At 38.9% G+C, this 19,538-nt stretch overlaps 2 protein-coding genes across 2 annotated transcripts; both read right to left on the bottom strand.

Annotated features, from left to right (window-relative positions):
- Positions 1–442: 442 nt before the first annotated feature.
- Positions 443–18,906, bottom strand: LOC133532896 (uncharacterized). Its single transcript, XM_061871756.1, has 4 exons — positions 18,154–18,906; positions 5,325–5,442; positions 3,817–3,971; positions 443–2,530 (listed from the first exon to the last, which is right to left on the bottom strand). The coding sequence occupies exons 1-4, from the start codon at positions 18,154–18,156 to the stop codon at positions 2,462–2,464; spliced, it is 345 nt and encodes a 114-aa protein (XP_061727740.1). The 5' UTR covers positions 18,157–18,906; the 3' UTR covers positions 443–2,461.
- LOC133532895 (uncharacterized protein K02A2.6-like) lies at positions 7,764–12,078 on the bottom strand. Its single transcript, XM_061871755.1, has one exon. It carries the CDS (start codon positions 11,833–11,835, stop codon positions 7,930–7,932), a length of 3,906 nt encoding a protein of 1,301 aa, XP_061727739.1. The 5' UTR covers positions 11,836–12,078; the 3' UTR covers positions 7,764–7,929.
- Positions 18,907–19,538: the final 632 nt, after the last annotated feature.

The following is a 19,538-nucleotide window of genomic DNA, read 5'->3' as shown; positions in this document are numbered from 1 at the left end:
AGCGCCACTGGAAAATAATTGTGATTATTTTAATTTTACGATAGATATTTAAATAAAAAGCGGCCAAGTGCGAGTCGGACTCGCCCATGAAGGGTTCCGTACCATTTATGACGTATTAAAAAAAAACTACTTACTAGATCTCGTTCAAGCCAATTTTCGGTGGAAGTTTTCATGGTAATGTACATCATATATTTTTTTAGTTTTATCATTCTCTTATTTTAGAAGTTACAGGGGGGGGGGGGACATACATTTTACCACTTTGGTAGTGTCTCTCGCGCAAACTATTCAGTTTAGAAAATATCATTTTTGAAGACCTATCCATAGATACCCCACACGTATGGGTTTGATGAAAAAAAAATTTGAGTTTCAGTTCTAAGTATGGGGAACCCCCAAAATTTATTGTTTTTATTTTTTCTATTTCTGTGTGAAAATCTTAATGCGATTCATAGAATACATCTACTTACCAAGTTTGAACAGTATAGTTCTTATAGTTTCGGAAAAAAGTGGCTGTGACATAAACGGACAGACAGACGGACATGACGAATCTATAAGGGTTCCGTTTTTTGCCATTTGGCTACGGAACCCTAAAAAGGGTGCCGCTACGTACAGTATTTTGTATTTAAGTACCTTCTGAATACATCACACTAGTTTCTATGTTGCTCGATTCGTCGATCTATGAACTCAAAACGAAAACGGCCGTTTTAACTTTGGACGCCTAGATTGACGAATCCAACAACGTAAAAACTATTATGTTGTATTCAAAAGGTACTTAAATACTACATACAGTACGTAGCGGCCCCCTTTTTTAAATATCTATCGTTAAATTTAAATAATGACAATTATTTAGCAGTGGCGCTAGTGAGCACGTTGATGGGTTCTTAAGTTAAGTAACGTTCTCAAAGACTCTAATTAACTCCATTTTGGATATAATCAATAATTTATTCTTATCTTATAAGGCTCTTGAAAGCGTGTACACTTGCCTTAGGGCCTGTTTACATATTGATTAGTGTTTAGTACGAGTTGATACATTTGCTACTAAACGTAAGTACTATATCGGACGATCGATGTTCGAAATGACATTGATATGTTACAGTTTTAAATTTTTTGGTTGAGTTAAATGCAATGCCCGTGTTACAACAACGCTATGTGCAACATTAAAATACTTTTTACAAAAAAATTTTTTTTGAAAATTAACTATAAATTACATCTCCAGATTTAATGTATTTTTAACCATAGAAACTATACATCTCTATTGTATTGTAGTAATTATTTATATTAAGATTATTATAATGTAATGTTTACCCAGGTATTGGCTGTTGTATTTATAAATGTTGTTATGTATTTTTCATGTCACTATATGATGTTACTATAATGTTTTACTGACTTGTAAAAGAGCCCTTGAGGCCTATGAGGTTTCTTTATACGTACTTACCCATACCCTGAAGTTAACGGAATTTAAAAAAAAACACGGTGTATAATGCCGACAGTGGAAAATGACACTCAATAAATATGTGGTCACAATGCATAAAAAATATAAAACTATACTTATGTATTGAAAATAACGAGTTAAATATAGTTGAAAAGTGTAAACTCTAAGAACAATTCATGCCACAAATGATAGCTCAAGTAGATATTGTTTTTGCTGAATAAATGTTTTATAAATTAAGAATCATAAATAACCCGGAATTGGGTACCTAGATCAAGTTTTGAAATATAGCGCCATATTTTTTGCAGTCAAATTTGAAGCACTATTTTCTTTGGTTTTTCAACTTTTCTACTACCCGAAGCCTGTGGTGAAAATTATAAGAATAGTGCAAAATTTTACATTTACAGCAAAAATCGTATCATAGAATATTCAAAACGAATGAATTGGCGTTTAATCGCGACATGTAGATAAATATCTGACTAACCGATTACGGACTTCTCTTTCTTTCTTATGACTCCTCTACACGCTGGACCAGCGAGATGGCCATGCGATGATTGTGAGCACGCGCTACGGAATGGGCCACGTGTATATGCGTACAGCCATCGCTGGCCCACTACCTTTAATATGCGGACGAAAAACCGACACCGCGACCATGCCATCGCCGTCCCGCCGCGCCATAAGCCATCCGACACCACTACCTTTATGGCTCATCTACACGATGGCCCAGCGCAGGCCAGTCCAAGGGACGCATTTTTGCGTTAGAGGGAGCAAGTGATATTGCTATCTCATTTCACCGCATAGCTGCGTCTCTTAGACTGACCTACGCTGGGCCATCGTGTAGAGGAGCCCTTACACGCTGGCCCATCTTACTGGGCCAGTATGATGGCCCATCGTGTAGAGGAGCCATTAGTGGCCACGCATCATTCGACGCGAGAGATATAGTAAACTTATTTTGACATCACGTTTTTGCCACTAATTTGCTAAGGAAGGTTTTCTTTAACCATAAATATTATCCTGAAATGCATTGGAAGTCCTTCATTTCGGCATCATTTTTTCGAGCAAATCCTGGAGCGCCAGAGCTTTAGCGAGCCTTCGTCTGAAGTCCTGAAATAGACAAATTAATAAAATCAATATTATGTGCAGAAATCGCGAAGCGTGTGGTTGACGTAACTGGTGACCGAACAGCTGGCGGCTTCCTCGTACAACGTATCAGTATTGAGATACAATAAGGAAATGTCGCCAGCGTCATAGGTACAATGCCTCAAGAGCCTATTTTAGATTTAAGTTAGTTATTGATTTAGTTTAGCACATTCACTGCCGGGGACCCACCTGGTGGGCGCTCGTGAACTTTGTTCAGATGCCGGACGACCCGCTGGGCGGGTTGTTTTGTACGCAGCTATAGACCACCGGTTTCTGGGGTAGTGAGCCGTTTTTTGTCTGGCAGTGAATGTGTTAGTATTTGTAAACTAATGAGCCAAGATTTCTCCCACTGTTAACACTTATGCAATTCCATCTTATTTATTTATCTTTTGTTCTTCTCGTTAAATGTTTAACTCAGTCTGACTGTTAAGCAACATAATTATAAGCATAATAGTTATTATTAATTCTGCAATTTCGTACGCCATGTACTTTACGCAGTTTCTACGTGTGGAAACTTGTAATTGGCTTACTGTTTTTATTCCGAAACCTATTTTGTTACATTAGCTGTAAGTCTTCCCAAGAAATAAAATAAAATAAAATTTGTACAGTTACTGTAATACCTCTGTTTAAATTAAATTAATATTTGGTAATAATTTTCATAAACACGCGGTCACACTGATGCGAATTCGCACCTCGATCCAGTGCATGAGCGTGACAGTGCTATGTGTATAAATAGATAGGGATCGGACGAATAATGTGCCAAAGAGAATTTTCAAAAATTTCAAAGTTCTCACGAGCGGCGTGGCCGCCGCTGTCTCACTGTCAAGAGCTGACAAAGAAGTTACCTGGCACAGCTCATGGCCCTACCCAGGTACCCTGGTCAGAAACATGTTCCTGGACATGAGGCACAGCGCTTTGCCGTTCATGAAGCGCTCGGCGCGGTCTCACTGTCAAGAGTTTAGTGACAATAAATTACCTGGTACAGCTCGTGACCCTTCCCAGGTACCCTGGCCAGGAACATGTCCCTGGACATGAGACACAGCGCCTTGCTGTTCATGGGGAAACGATCGGCGTAGCCGCTGCGTTCTCACTGTGAAGATCTGACAAAGAAGTTACCTGGTACAGCTCATGGTCCTTCCCAGGTACCCTGGTCAGAAATATGTTCCTGGACATCAGGCACAGCGCCTTGCCGTTCATGGCGAAGCGCTCGGCGCGGTCTCGCTGTCAAGAGTGAAGCGACAATAAGTTACCTGGTACAGCTCGTGGCCCTTCCCGGGTACCCTGGCTAGGAACATGTCCCTCGTCATGAGACACAGCGCCTTGCCGTTCATGGGGAAGCGCTCGGCGCGGCCGCCGCGGCGTGAGACCCATGTGCCCACCTGCGATCGGTTCCAGCGACGAGGGTCTGCGGGGACAAGGCAATGAGTGTTAGTAAAATATGTCAATAGAAATCACATATGACGTGATAAAGACAATTGTGACTTATTTGTGGATATACTTTATCACCTCAGAAGCTGGAACATGGCTTCGGGGTAGCCTACCCGCGCACGTCAATGGGGTTGTTTCCATCTACAAATCTTAGGGCTGAATTGTATCCCAATAAATTCTTTTGGATTATAAGAACATGTTTAACTACTTTTAGGGGACTTGTAATGACCACATTTTTGTAAATATTGAATTTAAAATATCTTTTGCCACACGTCACGTGACCAAACTCGAAACGTCATTGAAGATTCTGATGACGTCACAACTCTCGGATTGACACTGTTGACAGTTAGACGATAAACAACAAATGACAAATGTCAGTTGACAGTTCGTATCTTCTACGTGTGTATTTAGTTATGTGTCAAACCGTAAACTGTGACGTCACACAATTTTCAAAGAGCGTTTTGGGCGCGAAAGCATCGGTCAAAATATATTTTGTTAATTTAACATATTTAAAGCCGTTTTTAGTATAAAAGTTGAACTTTAGGACAACTTTTAGTTAATATAGAACGTAATACAAGCGTTTCAAACAATTGGAAACAACCTTATTGGCGTAATTGGCGGTAGATATGTCTCTATATGTAAAACAACTAGACTGAAAGCACTGAAATAAATATTTTTGAGTGCGAACTATTTAGAAAAGTATTCCTGGTCAGAATCATAGAGAAATGCGGAATATACACCGTGTTTTTTTTTATTTCAGTAACTTTCTCAAAGACACCGGTGGTATTCTAATTAACTCCATTTCGGAAATAATCCATAATTTATTTTGATCTAATAAGGCCCCTACAAGCTTGTACAGTTGCTTTTGGGCCCGTTTGCGTATTGATTAGTGTCATAGAGAAATAAGAAGTACATAGAGTGCTCACTCCATACATCAGTTTTGGTACCAAAACGCTTATTATTTTCGCAGTCGACATCTAGCATCGAGTAGCGGAACTCTCAGTACTGCTCCTCGACAATAGATGTCGCGGCATACAAAAAGTCTAATGCTCAACGATTTTCAGCTAATATTATAACCAGAGTAAGCGAAGGAGTTGTAAATTGAGTTCCGGTTACTCTAGTTATAGTATTAGCGGAAAATTGTTGAGCATTGGACTTTTTGTTTGCCGCGACATCTATTGTCGAGAAGCAGTACTGAGAGTTCTGCTAGTTGACGCTAGACGTAGACTACGAAAATAATAGTATTTTGTTAACAAAACCGTTGTATGGAGTGAGCACTCTTGTTCTTCTTAATTCTCTTTGGCCTTATGGAGAAGAGTAAGGTACGAACCGATAGGCAAGTCGTCATCCTGGAGGGTGAGGTCGAGGGCGCCCCAGGGAGTGCCGTCGGTGGGGGGGACGCGGTCGCAGCGCGCTTGCGTCGGCATGATGGCGGTCGGTGCGCAGCTCTGGAATACGGATAGTTCAACATTTAAAAAAATATTCTGCAACAGTTCCATAAAATGTCAAGAGACAAAATGCTCCAATGCGTAACGTTACTAACCCAAACCATGTCCATAAATAGTAATATCCTAACAAAAGTTTGGACTATGTTGTGTCTAAAAGGAGAAAAATCTCTATGTATAAAGTGTCCATCAAAAAACATTAAATAGGTGGCGCCACAATACACCGAAATAAAATGTCATGGACCTAGTATTTATAATAGATGTGCTATACGCGTGCGCACGTGAGGGACAGAACATACGCAATGCGACAAAAATAAAAACACGTTTTAATATTCCTGACAACATACCACAAACAACCTGCGTAATTTGGTCGGGTTATTTGTTGCCCCTCCTCCCCATTTCATCTCTATATTATTATACCTCTATGGTTCATGTAATCCATGAGCCTACCTAGCGCCACCGGAGAGATTAAGAACTATTATTTAAAGCTGAAACTTTTGCAATAGTTCTGCCATAAGAGATTTTCCTTCTTTTTAATTCCACACTCCATAGTCTGGACATTAGCCTGAAAATCCTGACATTACGGACGATCATTTCACTAAACAATTATCCTTTTAATGGTACCTGCGTATTTCGATATATTTTTAAAGTCTACTTTTTTAACTTTTTTTGCCAAGAATAGTTTTAGGTAGGTATAATGAATTCAACCGAAGTGGCCTTCCGTTCGTGCTCTCTCTGGTTTACAAATACTACAGGATAACCTACCTTTTCCTCACCCCAAATCCAACCTTACCTACCTTCTAATGCAGTGATTCTTAACCTTTTCAGTTCTGTCACCCCTGTGACTAACCCGGGAACCCGATTTTACCCCTCCTCCCAATAATTATCAATATTCTTTCTTACTGGTATAATATTTGTTATATTTGATTGAGTTTATTACCCCCGTAAAATACCAGTTTTACCCCTACGGGGGTAATAATCCCCAGGTTAGGAACCGCTGTTCTAATGGTTAGTATAAATTTCTAAAATACACTGACACACGCCAAGTTTTTGGACCCGGGTACGTCCTTAAACTACGTCCAAAAGAGAGGTATGGGCATTGCGAATGTCATCTTTGTGTGGTAGGGCACAGCCAGTGAATGTCATTCCAGATCTAGAGCAGAGCCCAAATGGGGAAGTACCTCCACCTTACAGAAAACAGCAGCCAAATAACACTAGACCCTACTCATAGTGTTGTGTTCCTGCCGGTGAGTAAGGTTGCCAGAGCTCAACGAGGGAGGGGGGGCGGGTTTAGGGTCGGCAACGCGCATGTAACTCCTCTGGAGTTGCAGGCGTACATAGGCTACGGACACTGCTTACCATCAGGCGGGCCGTATGCTTGATTGCCACCGACGTAGTATAAAAAAAAAAGTATTAAGCAAAGGACCAAAAATCCTGACATGTCATGGGAAACCCTGAGGTATTTTATAACGTACACGTGAGCATAATTATAATATTATATCCATGTATTTAAATACCTACTGTTAACACGCGCTGGGCAAGGCCAGTACCAGTAATGCCATAATACCATCAGAATAATTACATAATACAGCGGCATAATACTGCTTCCGGATCCGGCCCGTTGTGTCGCTTCCCGAGTTTTGTTGCCGTTTCCTTTCCAATTTAATTTGAATGTGGAACTGTCAGCACAAGTTACTGGCTACTTTTTGTTCTTCGAATTGATTTTTGATCGTATTTTATTTTTTTTGTCAAAATTTCAAATTAAACGCTTATGAGGGAAGAATAGCGTTACGATCCTAACCGGGGTAATTCCACGAGGCTCAATTTCACTCAATTCAGTTACCAATTCTTTCGTGTGTTCTTACATTAATTAAGCAAATTTACGCTACGCTATTTAGGCTACGCCAGACATACAGACACGTGGAAATACCCACCGAAGGTCGTATATTATTGATGAATTTTCCATTTCGGGAGAAAACGGTTTCGACTAACTAAATCTTAACAAATCACTTTATTCGTAGGTTTCGCTTAAAAAAAAACATATGGCTTAATTCGACCAAGTTTTAATCACATTTTATGTTTGTTTTATAAAAACTATTTTTTTAAAGCGAAACCTATAAATCTAGAATATTTTATGCTGAAGCATTCGACATCAAAATCAAAATGATTTGTTAAGATTCAGTTAGTGGAAACCGTTTTCTCCCGAAATGGAAATTTTATCAAAAATTTACCTACATATTCTTCCGTCTTAAAAGTATCGGCTATTATACCTAACGCATCAAATGATAATCCTTATGACAGTAAATTTTTGGATGGAGTTACTGTCTGAGGAGTACGAGGACACGAGTGAAACCACGGGCTGCTCTAATCGCACTGGTTTATTGTAGCGGTAACTGTTAAGGTGGGCGCAGCCACACACACAAACATGCATACATAACATTCCCTTCCCCTAGTATAAGTACTATCTCTAAATAACTATATTATAGTGAACTATATTTTATAATTGACCTTGGGACGGTTACGCAATCTTGTTCTGGGGTTCACCACTGGTGGTGGGTCCCTAAGAGGCTCGCCTGGTCTAGGTTCCCCGATCGCCTCTTGGAAATCATCCTCGTCCGAGGTAGCGGCAATCGCTGGAGCCGGATGCTCATGTTGCCTTGCTCGGGCGACAGTCTCTGGTCTTCGATCATCCTTTTTTTCCCCCATATAGAAATATGATGGGCTTCCTGTCTGACGAACCGTCGGAGGTGATGGTGAGTTACACGGTGTACTCGCAGATGGCGCCTCGTTTTCGTCGTCAAGTGGCGGTGAAACCGGCCTAGTATCTAGGATCTCACTTGTCGATGAAGGCGGCAGCGGCGGCGCTAGCGGAGGAGGCGGCGAAGGCTGCGACGGCGGAAGTGGCGGCGGCGACGATGGCGGCGGCGGAGGCGACGGCGCTGGCGGTGGCGTATCGACGTGTCTCGACATCGGTACAGGCGTTACAGGTATGTCGTCATATTCATTTGCATTCCGATTGGTAATCGTCCCTTTCAGTGGCATAAGTTGATTTGTATGCCTTTTTACCATTAAATTAGAAGAAATGTCTTTTATTTTATATAAAACTCGTCCTATTTTCTTAACAACTATCCCTTTACCCCAAGCACACTTATTATTGCCCTTAAACTGTTTATATAATACTACATCACCTTGCTTAAAAACTGGTTTACTTTTTCTGTTTTGTTTATTATTCTGCAAGGACTGTTTTTTTGCAACGACATCAGATAAGGCGATAGACGATGACGACGGCGGCAAGATAGCGGGATTCAGCAAATCAAGTCGAGATCTTAATTTTCGACCATAAACAAGCTGTGCAGGCGAAAACCCTGTGGTCGAGTGTATGGAATTTCTATAATCGAACATATATTTAAGTAATTTAATTTTGTTATCTTTTACACTGGTGCTCGAAAGTAAACAAGATTTTAATCCCCTTTTAAATACTTTGACGTAACTCTCGGCCTGTCCGTTGCTAGGTGCATGGTAGGCGGGTGACGTCACATGTGATATACCATTTAACGAACAGAAATCAACAAATTGCTGTGAACAAAAAGCCGTTCCATTGTCACTTACTATAGTGTGAGGCAGGCCATATCTAGACATGTATTCGTATAGCTTTTCTATGACAGCGGTGGAAGTGGTTGAACTATTCATGTCAAACACTTCCACCCATTTGGTATAAGCGTCAACTATCACTAAGTATGATCGACCGTTTATTGGGCCACAAAAATCTATATGTAATCGGAAAAATGCCTGTGGCGGGAATTTCCAATGCGCGAGTGGCGCGCGCGCTGGTGCCGGCCGTAGTTGGATACATATGTCGCAAGTACCTATTAACATTTCGATAGCTTCGTCTATTCCTGGGAACCAGAACCGTGAACGGGCTTCCGCCTTAGTTTTCACGATCCCTAAATGAGAAGCGTGTAATTCCGATAAAACTTTGTACCGTAAATTCTCAGGAATGACGACCTTATGCCCACGCATTAAGCATCCATTTTCCACTGACAGCTGTGTATTACATAAATGGAATGGCTTTAATTTTAAATTATCTATTTTCTTAGGCCACCCTTCCTGCGTATATTTAATTACCTGACACAAAGTTACATCTTTACGTGTTTCGTCGCGTAATTCTTGTAGTGTCACTGGCAAGCTACCTTCTACCACGAAACACACATATGCTGCACGCTCGCTCGTTTCTGCGGCGGCGGCAGCGGCGGCGGCGCCGGGCTCGCAGCACGTATCTGCTGCCCCCGCGCTCCCCCGCCCGTCCCCTTCTGGCGCGCAAGCCCGAGACAAGTAATCCGCGCTATTGTCTGCACTACGAACGAATTCTATTTTGTAGTTGTAACTACTTAGGAAAATAGCATATCTCTGTAGGCGATTCGCGGAGACTTCCGGTATTCCCCGGTGCGGTCCAAATATCGAGATTAAAGGTTTGTGATCGGTTCGTAGTATGAAGGGTTTGGACCTACCGTACAGGTACTGATGAAACCTACGTACTGCAAAGACGAGGGCAGTGGCTTCCTTTTGAATTTGAGAATATCGCTTCTCAGCGGCATTCAGGGTGCGTGACGCATAGGAAATAGGTCTTTCCTGGCCATCCGAATCAATTAGCGACAAGATACAACCTAGTCCGTGCGGTGACGCGTCAGCTGTCAAAACTAACTGGGCTTCAGGATTGTAATGCGCCAGCACTTGATCGGACGCAAGACATGTTTTGATTTTATTAAAAGCCTCTTCGTGAACGGTGGTCCAAGTCCATTTAACTCCCTTCTTTAGCAGATCATACAAGGGGCTTAAAATGCTTGACGCACTGGGAACAAAATTTCTGTAATAATTAACCAACCCTAAAAAAGATTGAAGTTGATTAACACTGTCAGGTACAGGTGCGTTAACAATCGCTTTTACTTTATCAGCAGATTTTTTCAACCCGTCTTTGTTAATTACATAGCCTAGGTAGCTAACTTCACTCTTAAAAAATTCACATTTTTCCTTTTGTAAGGTTAGGCCTGCGTCCTGTAACCTCTGTAAGACACTAACTAACCTGGCCACGTGTTCCTGGTCGTCTCGACCCGTGACCAGCACGTCATCTAGCAGGCACAGCACGCCCTCCATACCCGCGAGTAGTTCGTCCATTGCGCGTTGGAAAATTGCCGGAGCACTACTAAGCCCAAAAATTAAACGAGTATATTTAAATAATCCGCGATGCGTATTTATACAAGTTAAATTCTGAGATTCCTCGCATAACATCAGCTGATTGTAAGCCATGGATAAATCTAGTTTAGAAAACTTCTGTCCACCATGTAACTTCGCAAATAACTCGTTAGCAGTCGGCAAGGGATATTGTTCAATGACTAATTGCTTGTTAATACTAACTGAGTAGTCCGCGCACAATCGTACGGAACCATTACGCTTTAGTACGGGTACAATTGGAGAAGCGTACTCTGAATGTTCTACGGGAACAAGGACGTTTAAATCGACCAACCTATCGATTTCTTTACTTAGTTTATCCCGCAAGGCGAAAGCTACAGGGCGTGCTTTAAAAAATATAGGCTTAGAACCTTCTTTTAAAGTTAATTTAACCTGATATTTATTGAAACACCCTAAGTTGTCCGAAAACAGCTGTGGGAAATTTTGTTCAACGGCATTAATATTGTTGCAATAAATAGGGGCCAATTCCAAATTAAACTTAGAAATAAAATCTCTGCCCAGCAGCGGAGCCGAACCGTTACATACGACATATATATCCAACGTATGGGTAGCACCACAATACGTGATCGGCAACTGCAGCATACCCGCGCACTGTAATTTATAACTCGCATATCCATGCAGGCCTTTATTTGCAGGTGACAATGGAATGTTATTGAAATGCGTTTTATAAAAACTTGGGGATATCACAGAAACGGCAGCCCCCGTATCTACTTCAAATTGAATGTCTTTGCCCTGAATAGAAACTGTTTCGACCATGGGTTTCCCCTTAACAGAACGAATATTGTACAACTTACCGTCGTCGTCCTCGCCATCGTAATTCATATCCAAATATTTAACACTAGGGCACATTCTACCTAAATGACCCTTCACTTTGCACTTTTTGCATACGTAATTAGTGAACCGACACTCCGACACTTTATGATTAGTATAGCCGCATGTTGAACACTTCACTTTCCCGTCAGACTTATTTTGTTGTTTATTTGACGCGATTTTGTAAACGTCGCCCGACGAAGGCGTAATGCCAGCTGCAGTGGCCCCGGCGCGCGCACAGCGAATATTTTCGGCAAATTCGACCGCTTTCGCTAGCGTCAACTCGGAGATGTTTTGCGCATACAATTTTTCCTTTTCAAGGCCTGGAAGCAAACCCATGATAAACCGATCGCGTAATGCCTCTTCCACGTTGCTGAAACTACAATAAGCGGTGAGTCCGCGTAGCCGTGCGGCCCATTGTGTATGGGTCTCACCGGCCTGCTGCACCGCGGCGTAGAATTTGTGGCGCTCGCCGAATCCAACCCGCTTGGGTGTGAAATGGTTATCCAGAAGTTTTATAATATCTTCATAAGGCACGCTGTCCAGTTGCTTTGGCAAGACTAAATCAGCTGTGAGCTTGTACGTTTCTGTGATATCCCCAAGTTTTTATAAAACGCATTTCAATAACATTCCATTGTCACCTGCAAATAAAGGCCTGCATGGATATGCGAGTTATAAATTACAACACATCCCATCCTCGTCGCCAGTGAGGAGTACGAGGACACGAGTGAAACCACGGGCTGCTCTAATCGCACTGGTTTATTGTAGCGGTAACTGTTAAGGTGGGCGCAGCCACACACACAAACATGCATACATAACACTGTCAATGTGAAATGTTTGTAAACTTTTTTCAGTACTTTAACACATTTTTTATTTCGAAATGTACCTATTAAATAATAAAAATACGGTAAAACCTATTGTTTTTTTTTCAAATATTTTAAATCAAGTCTATCCAAAAGCGACTTGAAGGAAGTCAAGGAAGTGGAGGAACTGTCATAGGGATTATCATTCGACGTGTCAGGTATAGGCCGAACCTGACGCGAAAAAAAAACCGAAATTCGCAAATTGCGGGGATCTGTCTCTTTTACTCTGACTAAGACGTAATTAGAGTGACAGAGAAAAAAGCCCGCAATTGACGAACTTCGATTTTCGCGGTAGGCCCCCTGGTTCGATGGGTTTTCACATAATTTAAAAAACAATAATGTGTCTGATTAATTCAAAATAAACTGTCCGACCTAAGTCACAGAACAGTTTCTTGACTAATTAATAGTGAAAAAATGTTAGTATTAACCTATTCAACCTTTTGAACGCTTTATGTCATAAACACAAATATCACTCAAACGCCAAGCTCCCGGGCGCAAGCGAGCTATTAATGTAAACCTTACTTGAAAGTGTGAAGGTTACTTTGAAAGCTATAGTTGTGTTTTTTTTTTATGGAGTTATAGACAAAAACCTTTTTGATTAAAAGAAGCATATTAGAAAAAGGTTGCCAAAACCTGAAATGTGTACTTGACAGTGACATTGACAGTTTTGACAGTGACGTATCTGTTGTAGTTTTTGTGGTCTTGAATTACGGTTTCGAGTATAGTAACGACGCCTTTAGGGGTTCTTGGCGTTCAAAGGGTTCTATGTAAATCAAAACGTGAATCGATTAATAAAATCGTTTTTTTTTTCATAATCGATTGTTTTCCGTCACACACGTCCGCTACCACCACAAAAACCAGGGGTGCTGTTATTGCGCCCTTTTATTCAAACGTCAAAACGCAGACTCCGGATTTCCGTAACCGCCATGTTGTCCGGCCGACTTCCGTTCAGGAACGGAACGTTTTTACGAGCGTCCTGAGCATTGTTTATTAAATATGGCTGCATTAATTATTTAAACGTCGTTAAGTTGCGGATGGAGCTGTATAAGGGCAGGTCCTTCGTCGGGTAAGTTATTCACGAATAAAAAAATTTGATCTTCGAATTCGATAAACATCAATCAATGAGGACTACCGTTTTTGTGCTCACTGCTCACCAGTTGACGCCACTGTGGATGGTGGTCCAGAAACAGCTCTCAAAATTATGCTTATTTTACAAAAATACGTTCTAATATATATGTGTTGCAGGTGTACATAGGCTACGGAGACTGCTTAACATCAGGCAGGCCGTATGCTTGTTTGCCACCGACGTAGTATATAAAAAAATTAAAGCAAAAAAAATTTTTACGAGTATATAACGTCTAAATTTCCCGTTTTTCAACCTATTTAATTTTGCATATATTTTACTTGGCGCTTTTTTTACATCACTAACATTTATTGAACTATATCATAATGTTTACCATTAATAATCAAAAATAGAAAAACAAAATACAACAACTAGGGATTAGGAGTGAAAATTCGGGATAAAAAAGTTTATGACCCCCAAAAAAACTATGTCACAATCGATTTTACGCTCTTATTTGAAAACAACAAGAGAAAATTACTAAAATTATTTCCTTTTTACTTTTTTGATACCTAAGGAACCCTGGAAACAATGGCAAGTAAGTGTCTTGACTTGACCTCACAATATGAAAACTTGCTACAACTGAACTGCAGTACACATACACATATACAAAAACAACATAACATGCAACCAAAAGATTGTAACCACGCACTTCTGAGACCAAGAGAAAAAAAAAAAAATTCGCCAAAAAAACTTTTTTTTGTTTTTTTTTTTCGAATTTTTAAATCTTTTGTACACGTACATAAAAAGCTAATGGTAAAACTGGCACTGGAAATGAATTTTTACGTTTTTTTTGTAAAACCTAGTTTTTGCAAAAGTTATTTTTCACTTTTTGATATCTATCATAATCATAATCATAATAATTTATTTATAAAACCAATTTATACGTCATTAATAAATAATTTAGTAATAGTACCTATAGTAATTTACCAAAAATACATGGTACTTATGATAGTTATTACAATAAAATAACAAAAACAGTATAATTATTGCGCTTTATACGCAATGAATTCGTCGTAGCTGTAAAAGGATTGCTCGAAAAATATCAATAAGGATATTTAGTTTTAGACTACGCCCCATAATGCCATCATCGCCATCATAAAGACGTTTTGCATTAAGTTACAATAAAACGATGTTTTTTTAAATTGCTATGAACTCTCAAACTAGTTCACATGACTTTTTAGTCTCTAAATGTAATCAGTAGGGCTAAGATGGTCGGCTCTATATCATTTGTCACCATGACTGTCACGTTCTAACAAGTATGTAAGTGCGAAAGTGACGGGCATAGTGAGAAGCGATAAAAATGGAACCATGCTGCCACTGCAGGAATACAACGTTAAAATCTTCGGTTTCCTCATGTTACACCGTGTATATTGGCAATATTTATCATTCCTAGGCATCCTTTTATTTAAAACGATTTTACTCAACTTTCATTCTTAATATAAAAACACAATATAAATTAAAACTAAAATATTACTAAATTAAATCTAAAATAAAACTAAAATAAATCTAAAAATGGCCCCTGCGGCATAGTACCGAAAAATATTGGCAATATTGACATTCCGTGGGTGTCAGCTACCGATGAAAACCGGAAATTGACTCTGCATTGATCAAATAACACAAAATTGTCGCTTTCTATGACCGCGAAAGCCTACTAAAGTTACTTCACGGCTTCATTACGAAATGCTTTCGGTCGATTGCAGTTTCTATGTCATTACCACGTTCACCGCTGAGCAGTCGTAGCGCTACGTCGTAGCCGATAACATGGGTTTCCCGGTATGTAGCCGAAATGCTTCGTGGAAGCAAAACGTCAAAGTGTCGTGACTAGCGCTGAATGAGTTAATAAGAAAACTTTAGTAATTTCTTTTTAAAAAGTGCTTGATTAAAAAGGATTTTTTACTTGGATCAAACATATTTTAAGAATGGTCACTTCTGTGGACAATACAATAAAAGTTAACGACTCGGGTATATATAAGTATCGTTTTTCTTATTTGAATCTCAAGTACTAAAAAATAGATCCCGCCTAGGTGCAGCGTGAAATTTTAATTTAGATTTCCTTAATTTTGAGATATACTGGACGTGGACGCCTATTAAATCTAAATCTCTTAATATCTCATAATCTTTGTGCGAAGTATACTTACCACATGCTCGTTCATTCATTCAATTCATTCATTTATTCATTCCCCATGATTTTAGTATGTCATTGACACAAAAAAAAACTAGGTTTATAGGTTTTCCTTTTTTTTAAAGTGAAAATTTCTTTAGCGGCGCTGTGCACTTTTTGTGATGGGGAAAAAATGTTAAACTCGCGTCAGGGGTCACGTGACCGACAGATTGAAAATTCGTAAGACGGACACGTGACATCATGGTGACGTGCAAATTGAATGTCATCCAAGCCTGGTTACTTTTGAAAAATCGTATCTCATTCAAGTGTGACATTTTATTTTCTTCATAATCAAAGTGCTGTATAACGGTTAAAGAGGTTCAATCTTTGTTAATTGTGTTGTATTGTATCTTTGTGTTGTTGGGTGTCCATGATTGTAGATACTCAAATTTTTCCTTACCAAAAAGTTAAATAACAGAAAAGAAGCGTGATTGTTTTACTTAATATGATGGTGAACGATTCATTAACATTTACTGATTGTGTAGGCTGTAGTCCTGCTCACGTCTCATGAATTACTCTGTATGTTATATATTAACACTAAATTTCGCATTTCAAAATATTTTCCACACTCAAATTTATTTAAAGCTCGACCAGAAATATATGATCATTGTCAAGAGGGCGCTGTTATTCTCATGTATAGGGTAACAGTTCAGTATTATGATAAATTTAGTTCCATTCAAATTCCGCAATATGGCGCGTGATCATATATTACTGCTCAGGCTTTACGTAGGTATAATAGGGTATTATCTCTTTCTATAAAACTGCTACTCAATTTCTCCAAAATATCAAAAATGCACAACGTTAATATTCAAGTTTTCACTTCTGCCGGCACTCCTGGACTGCAACCCGTTGTTTTTTTGCAATACAAAAAAAAAACGTTTTTTTTTTATGCAAAACCTATAAACTGAAGCGATCGACATCAAAATCAAAATTAAGATTTAGTTAGTGGAAAACGTTTTTTTCCGAAATGGAATTTCATAGAAAAAATACCGTTATTTCGCTAAAATCGCAAAGCTATTCTTCCCTCTTAAATAAGATTTCTCGAGCTACACTGGTTAGCTTGTGATCTGCTCGATGTGACCTCGGCCATTGTGGTGTTATTTTCCCGCCATCTTAATTTTCCCGCGCTTTCTACATCCGGCCAGAGACAATAGAAGTGTGTCGGTGAGTGGGAAATTATAATACTACTCTTTGGTGGGAAACTTCTGTTCCTCGTTCTTATTACCTGACGTGTGTGAAAATCGTGAAAATACAGTGGGTACTTTCTATCACAATTAAGCAATGGATTATTCCCATAGATTATGGCCCGTTTTATTTGCCTTTAAGTTTATGTAAATAAGGTATATATTTGCTCAAGACGAGACGCTTTTCCCACCTGTTGCTATTTCTATTGCGTGTCAAAGTTCGAAAATCTATATGGAAAGCGTCTCTTCTTTATCTAGAACTTTTTTTTCTAGTAAAAACGGTCAAACAGACAGTTCAGGTTCACCGCTGCCAATTTTTAGTACTTATTGGGACATTTGGGACCCCAAAACTACCGAGAGACAGTGGTGCAGGTCACCTATCAGAGAAATGTCGTCATGAAAATGGTTCCCACCTTGTTGCGAATACCGCATATTGCACCCAAATTGTGCATTGCACCTACACGTGTGGGGTATCAAATGAAAGCAAATTCAATATACTACATGTAGTTCATACACTGTGCTCCAAAATTTAAGAGCTATTTATGAAGAAATCAAAATGATGTGGAATAATATCGGTTATTTGAGGTTTAAAACCAAACCAATTAAGGCGGACATTAAGGAAATGCAGGTAATACAATACTAATTAAGACTTACCAAGCTATGTATTGATATATTTATATTTAAAATGTGACCAAAAATGCGAAAATTATGCATTAAAGGTATTAAATTGACCTATTCGGCACAACAACCTTCGAGTAAAAAAATCCAAAATTATAATTTTCTGTAAAATCTGCATATGTATCCAGTATACTTATAATTAGCAATAGATATAACCTGTACCCCTAGTGTAAATATTTTCGACAGCGAAACGTGACGTACGCGTTTGCGTTAAGTGTCATTTTGTATGAGATTTTTGACTTTCCAAAACGTCCCGCTTGGCACGCTGTTCAAAAAGCCATACAAAATGAGACTTAACGCAAACGCGTACGTCACGTTTCGCTATCGACTAAATTTACACTAGGGGTACTGGTCCTTAAATTAAAACTGCCGGAAGTTTAATTTTTTTAATTTTTTGACACTTTGTCCTAATCGAAAACCTCAGAAACGCTGGGAATAACTTTCGCAGTACCCTAAAAATAAGTATCTAGAGCCAAAATAAGTAAATCTAAAATATGTATTATTATTATTTAACACCAAGTAAATACAGATCATAAATCTTAAATTAATCATAGCCGGAAACTCAGCAGTCAACATTTAAAATTTCTTAAATTTAAATTAAATTTAAAACATACCGGAATAAATTGAAATTAATTCAGTTCAACTCACCATTCAAATATAATGGCACTGGAAAATCCTCTCAACACACACTTCACTATTAGTTGCAGTTTCGACACAGTTTAATAAACCATACAACTTATAATAACTTTAAATTGGATGAAATTAACGAACGTAACAATTTTCTCAAAATGACGTCACGTCCTCACACGAGCTCAGTCAAGACTGGTATGATATTTCGTTCTACGTTACGATCATTCAAACACAAAATCAATGGAGTCCAACGTCTAGCTATTTTATAATTCTATAACGCTATAAGTTTGTTCTTAACACGATCGAAAGTCGACCCTAATTCAAGTCAAAAAGGTTCATAATATTTTTTAGCGTTGTAGTCTAATAGGACGTTCTTGCACAGTAAAAGGATTTGCGAGCGTCTGCCGGATGCGGGATATTCGGGCTCTTTCACTCTATAGAGAATTTTGATAAGTCTAAGGGAGATGTAAAATTGTTTTTAAGAAGCGGATAATGAATTCTTACATCCTGCCTGTCAGCGTGTGGCTCTAAAACTAATCGTTTCCGGATGATTTCGTTTTTCGAAAACGACATATTTGCTTCAGAAAGCGTTTAGAAATTGGGTCTTAACGCTTATAATTATAGGGGTTAATTTTCTTCGTAAATAATTCGATATATATATTGTTAGTCCTCGTTGAAAATAATTAAGGACGTTGTTTCCTGCGTTATTTCGGTTTCCCGCGCAAATGTATTTTTAAAATGGCGGGTGACACGGAAATTACGAAATTGACTTTTTCTTTTCACAGTAATTTAGAAAATTAGAATGTTTACCGTAATATTTAACTTATTTTATGGTTTAACGAGTGAACTTAGAAGACTATTCTATTAGATTTGATATTTATGTAGGTAATTAAATAAGCTATACTTGTTTTTATAATAAATAATATATAAAACAAAACCCTGAAAGCTCCTTACAGATATTAGGAATGGAAAATCATAGAATAATATTAGTTACGGTGACATTTAATCTAATTAATGTTATGATATGATAACATTATTCTGATTAAAATATAACTGATTTATTGAAAAAGATTTTTAGTACTTATCATTATCAGTCAATTTGAATCAGCGATAGAGCGTTAGACCAAGTTGGCAGAGATTCTGGAACGAATCATGCTGTCCCTTTCTAATGTATGGCACTATCCCTTTCGGCCATTTAGGGTTGTCAAAGTCAAGTCATTATCTTATCTGTGGTCGTGCACGCATAGGGACGTCAAGTTGTGCCAACTCTAATAATTGCTTGGAGCAATGCTGAGCCGAATGGAGCCGAGAATACCCGAAAGGAGGAGTGTCGCCCTGATGGTTCCGGACACTATATCTAGTTTAGTTTTATTTGTTATTTTTTTGAGACATTTCATTTCTAT

This window comes from Cydia pomonella, chromosome 28 (genome assembly GCF_033807575.1).
Source record: "Cydia pomonella isolate Wapato2018A chromosome 28, ilCydPomo1, whole genome shotgun sequence".
Classification (NCBI taxonomy): domain Eukaryota; kingdom Metazoa; phylum Arthropoda; class Insecta; order Lepidoptera; family Tortricidae; genus Cydia; species Cydia pomonella.
Note: the sequence above shows the minus strand (reverse complement) of the source record. Positions and strands in the feature narration are given on the sequence as shown.

Bases quoted from the DNA above. Each gene is read 5' to 3' on its own strand.
- LOC133532896 (XM_061871756.1), bottom strand. The intron at 3,972-5,324 runs GTTCGTACCTTA...TTGTCCCCGCAG, and splicing joins GGATGACGACTTGCCTATCG to ACCCTCGTCGCTGGAACCGA. The intron at 2,531-3,816 runs GTAACTTATTGT...TGTCTATTTCAG, and splicing joins AGGGCCACGAGCTGTACCAG to GACTTCAGACGAAGGCTCGC.
- LOC133532895 (XM_061871755.1), bottom strand. From the start codon at position 11,835: ATGGGTTTGCTTCCAGGCCTTGAAAAGGAAAAATTGTATGCGCAAAAC.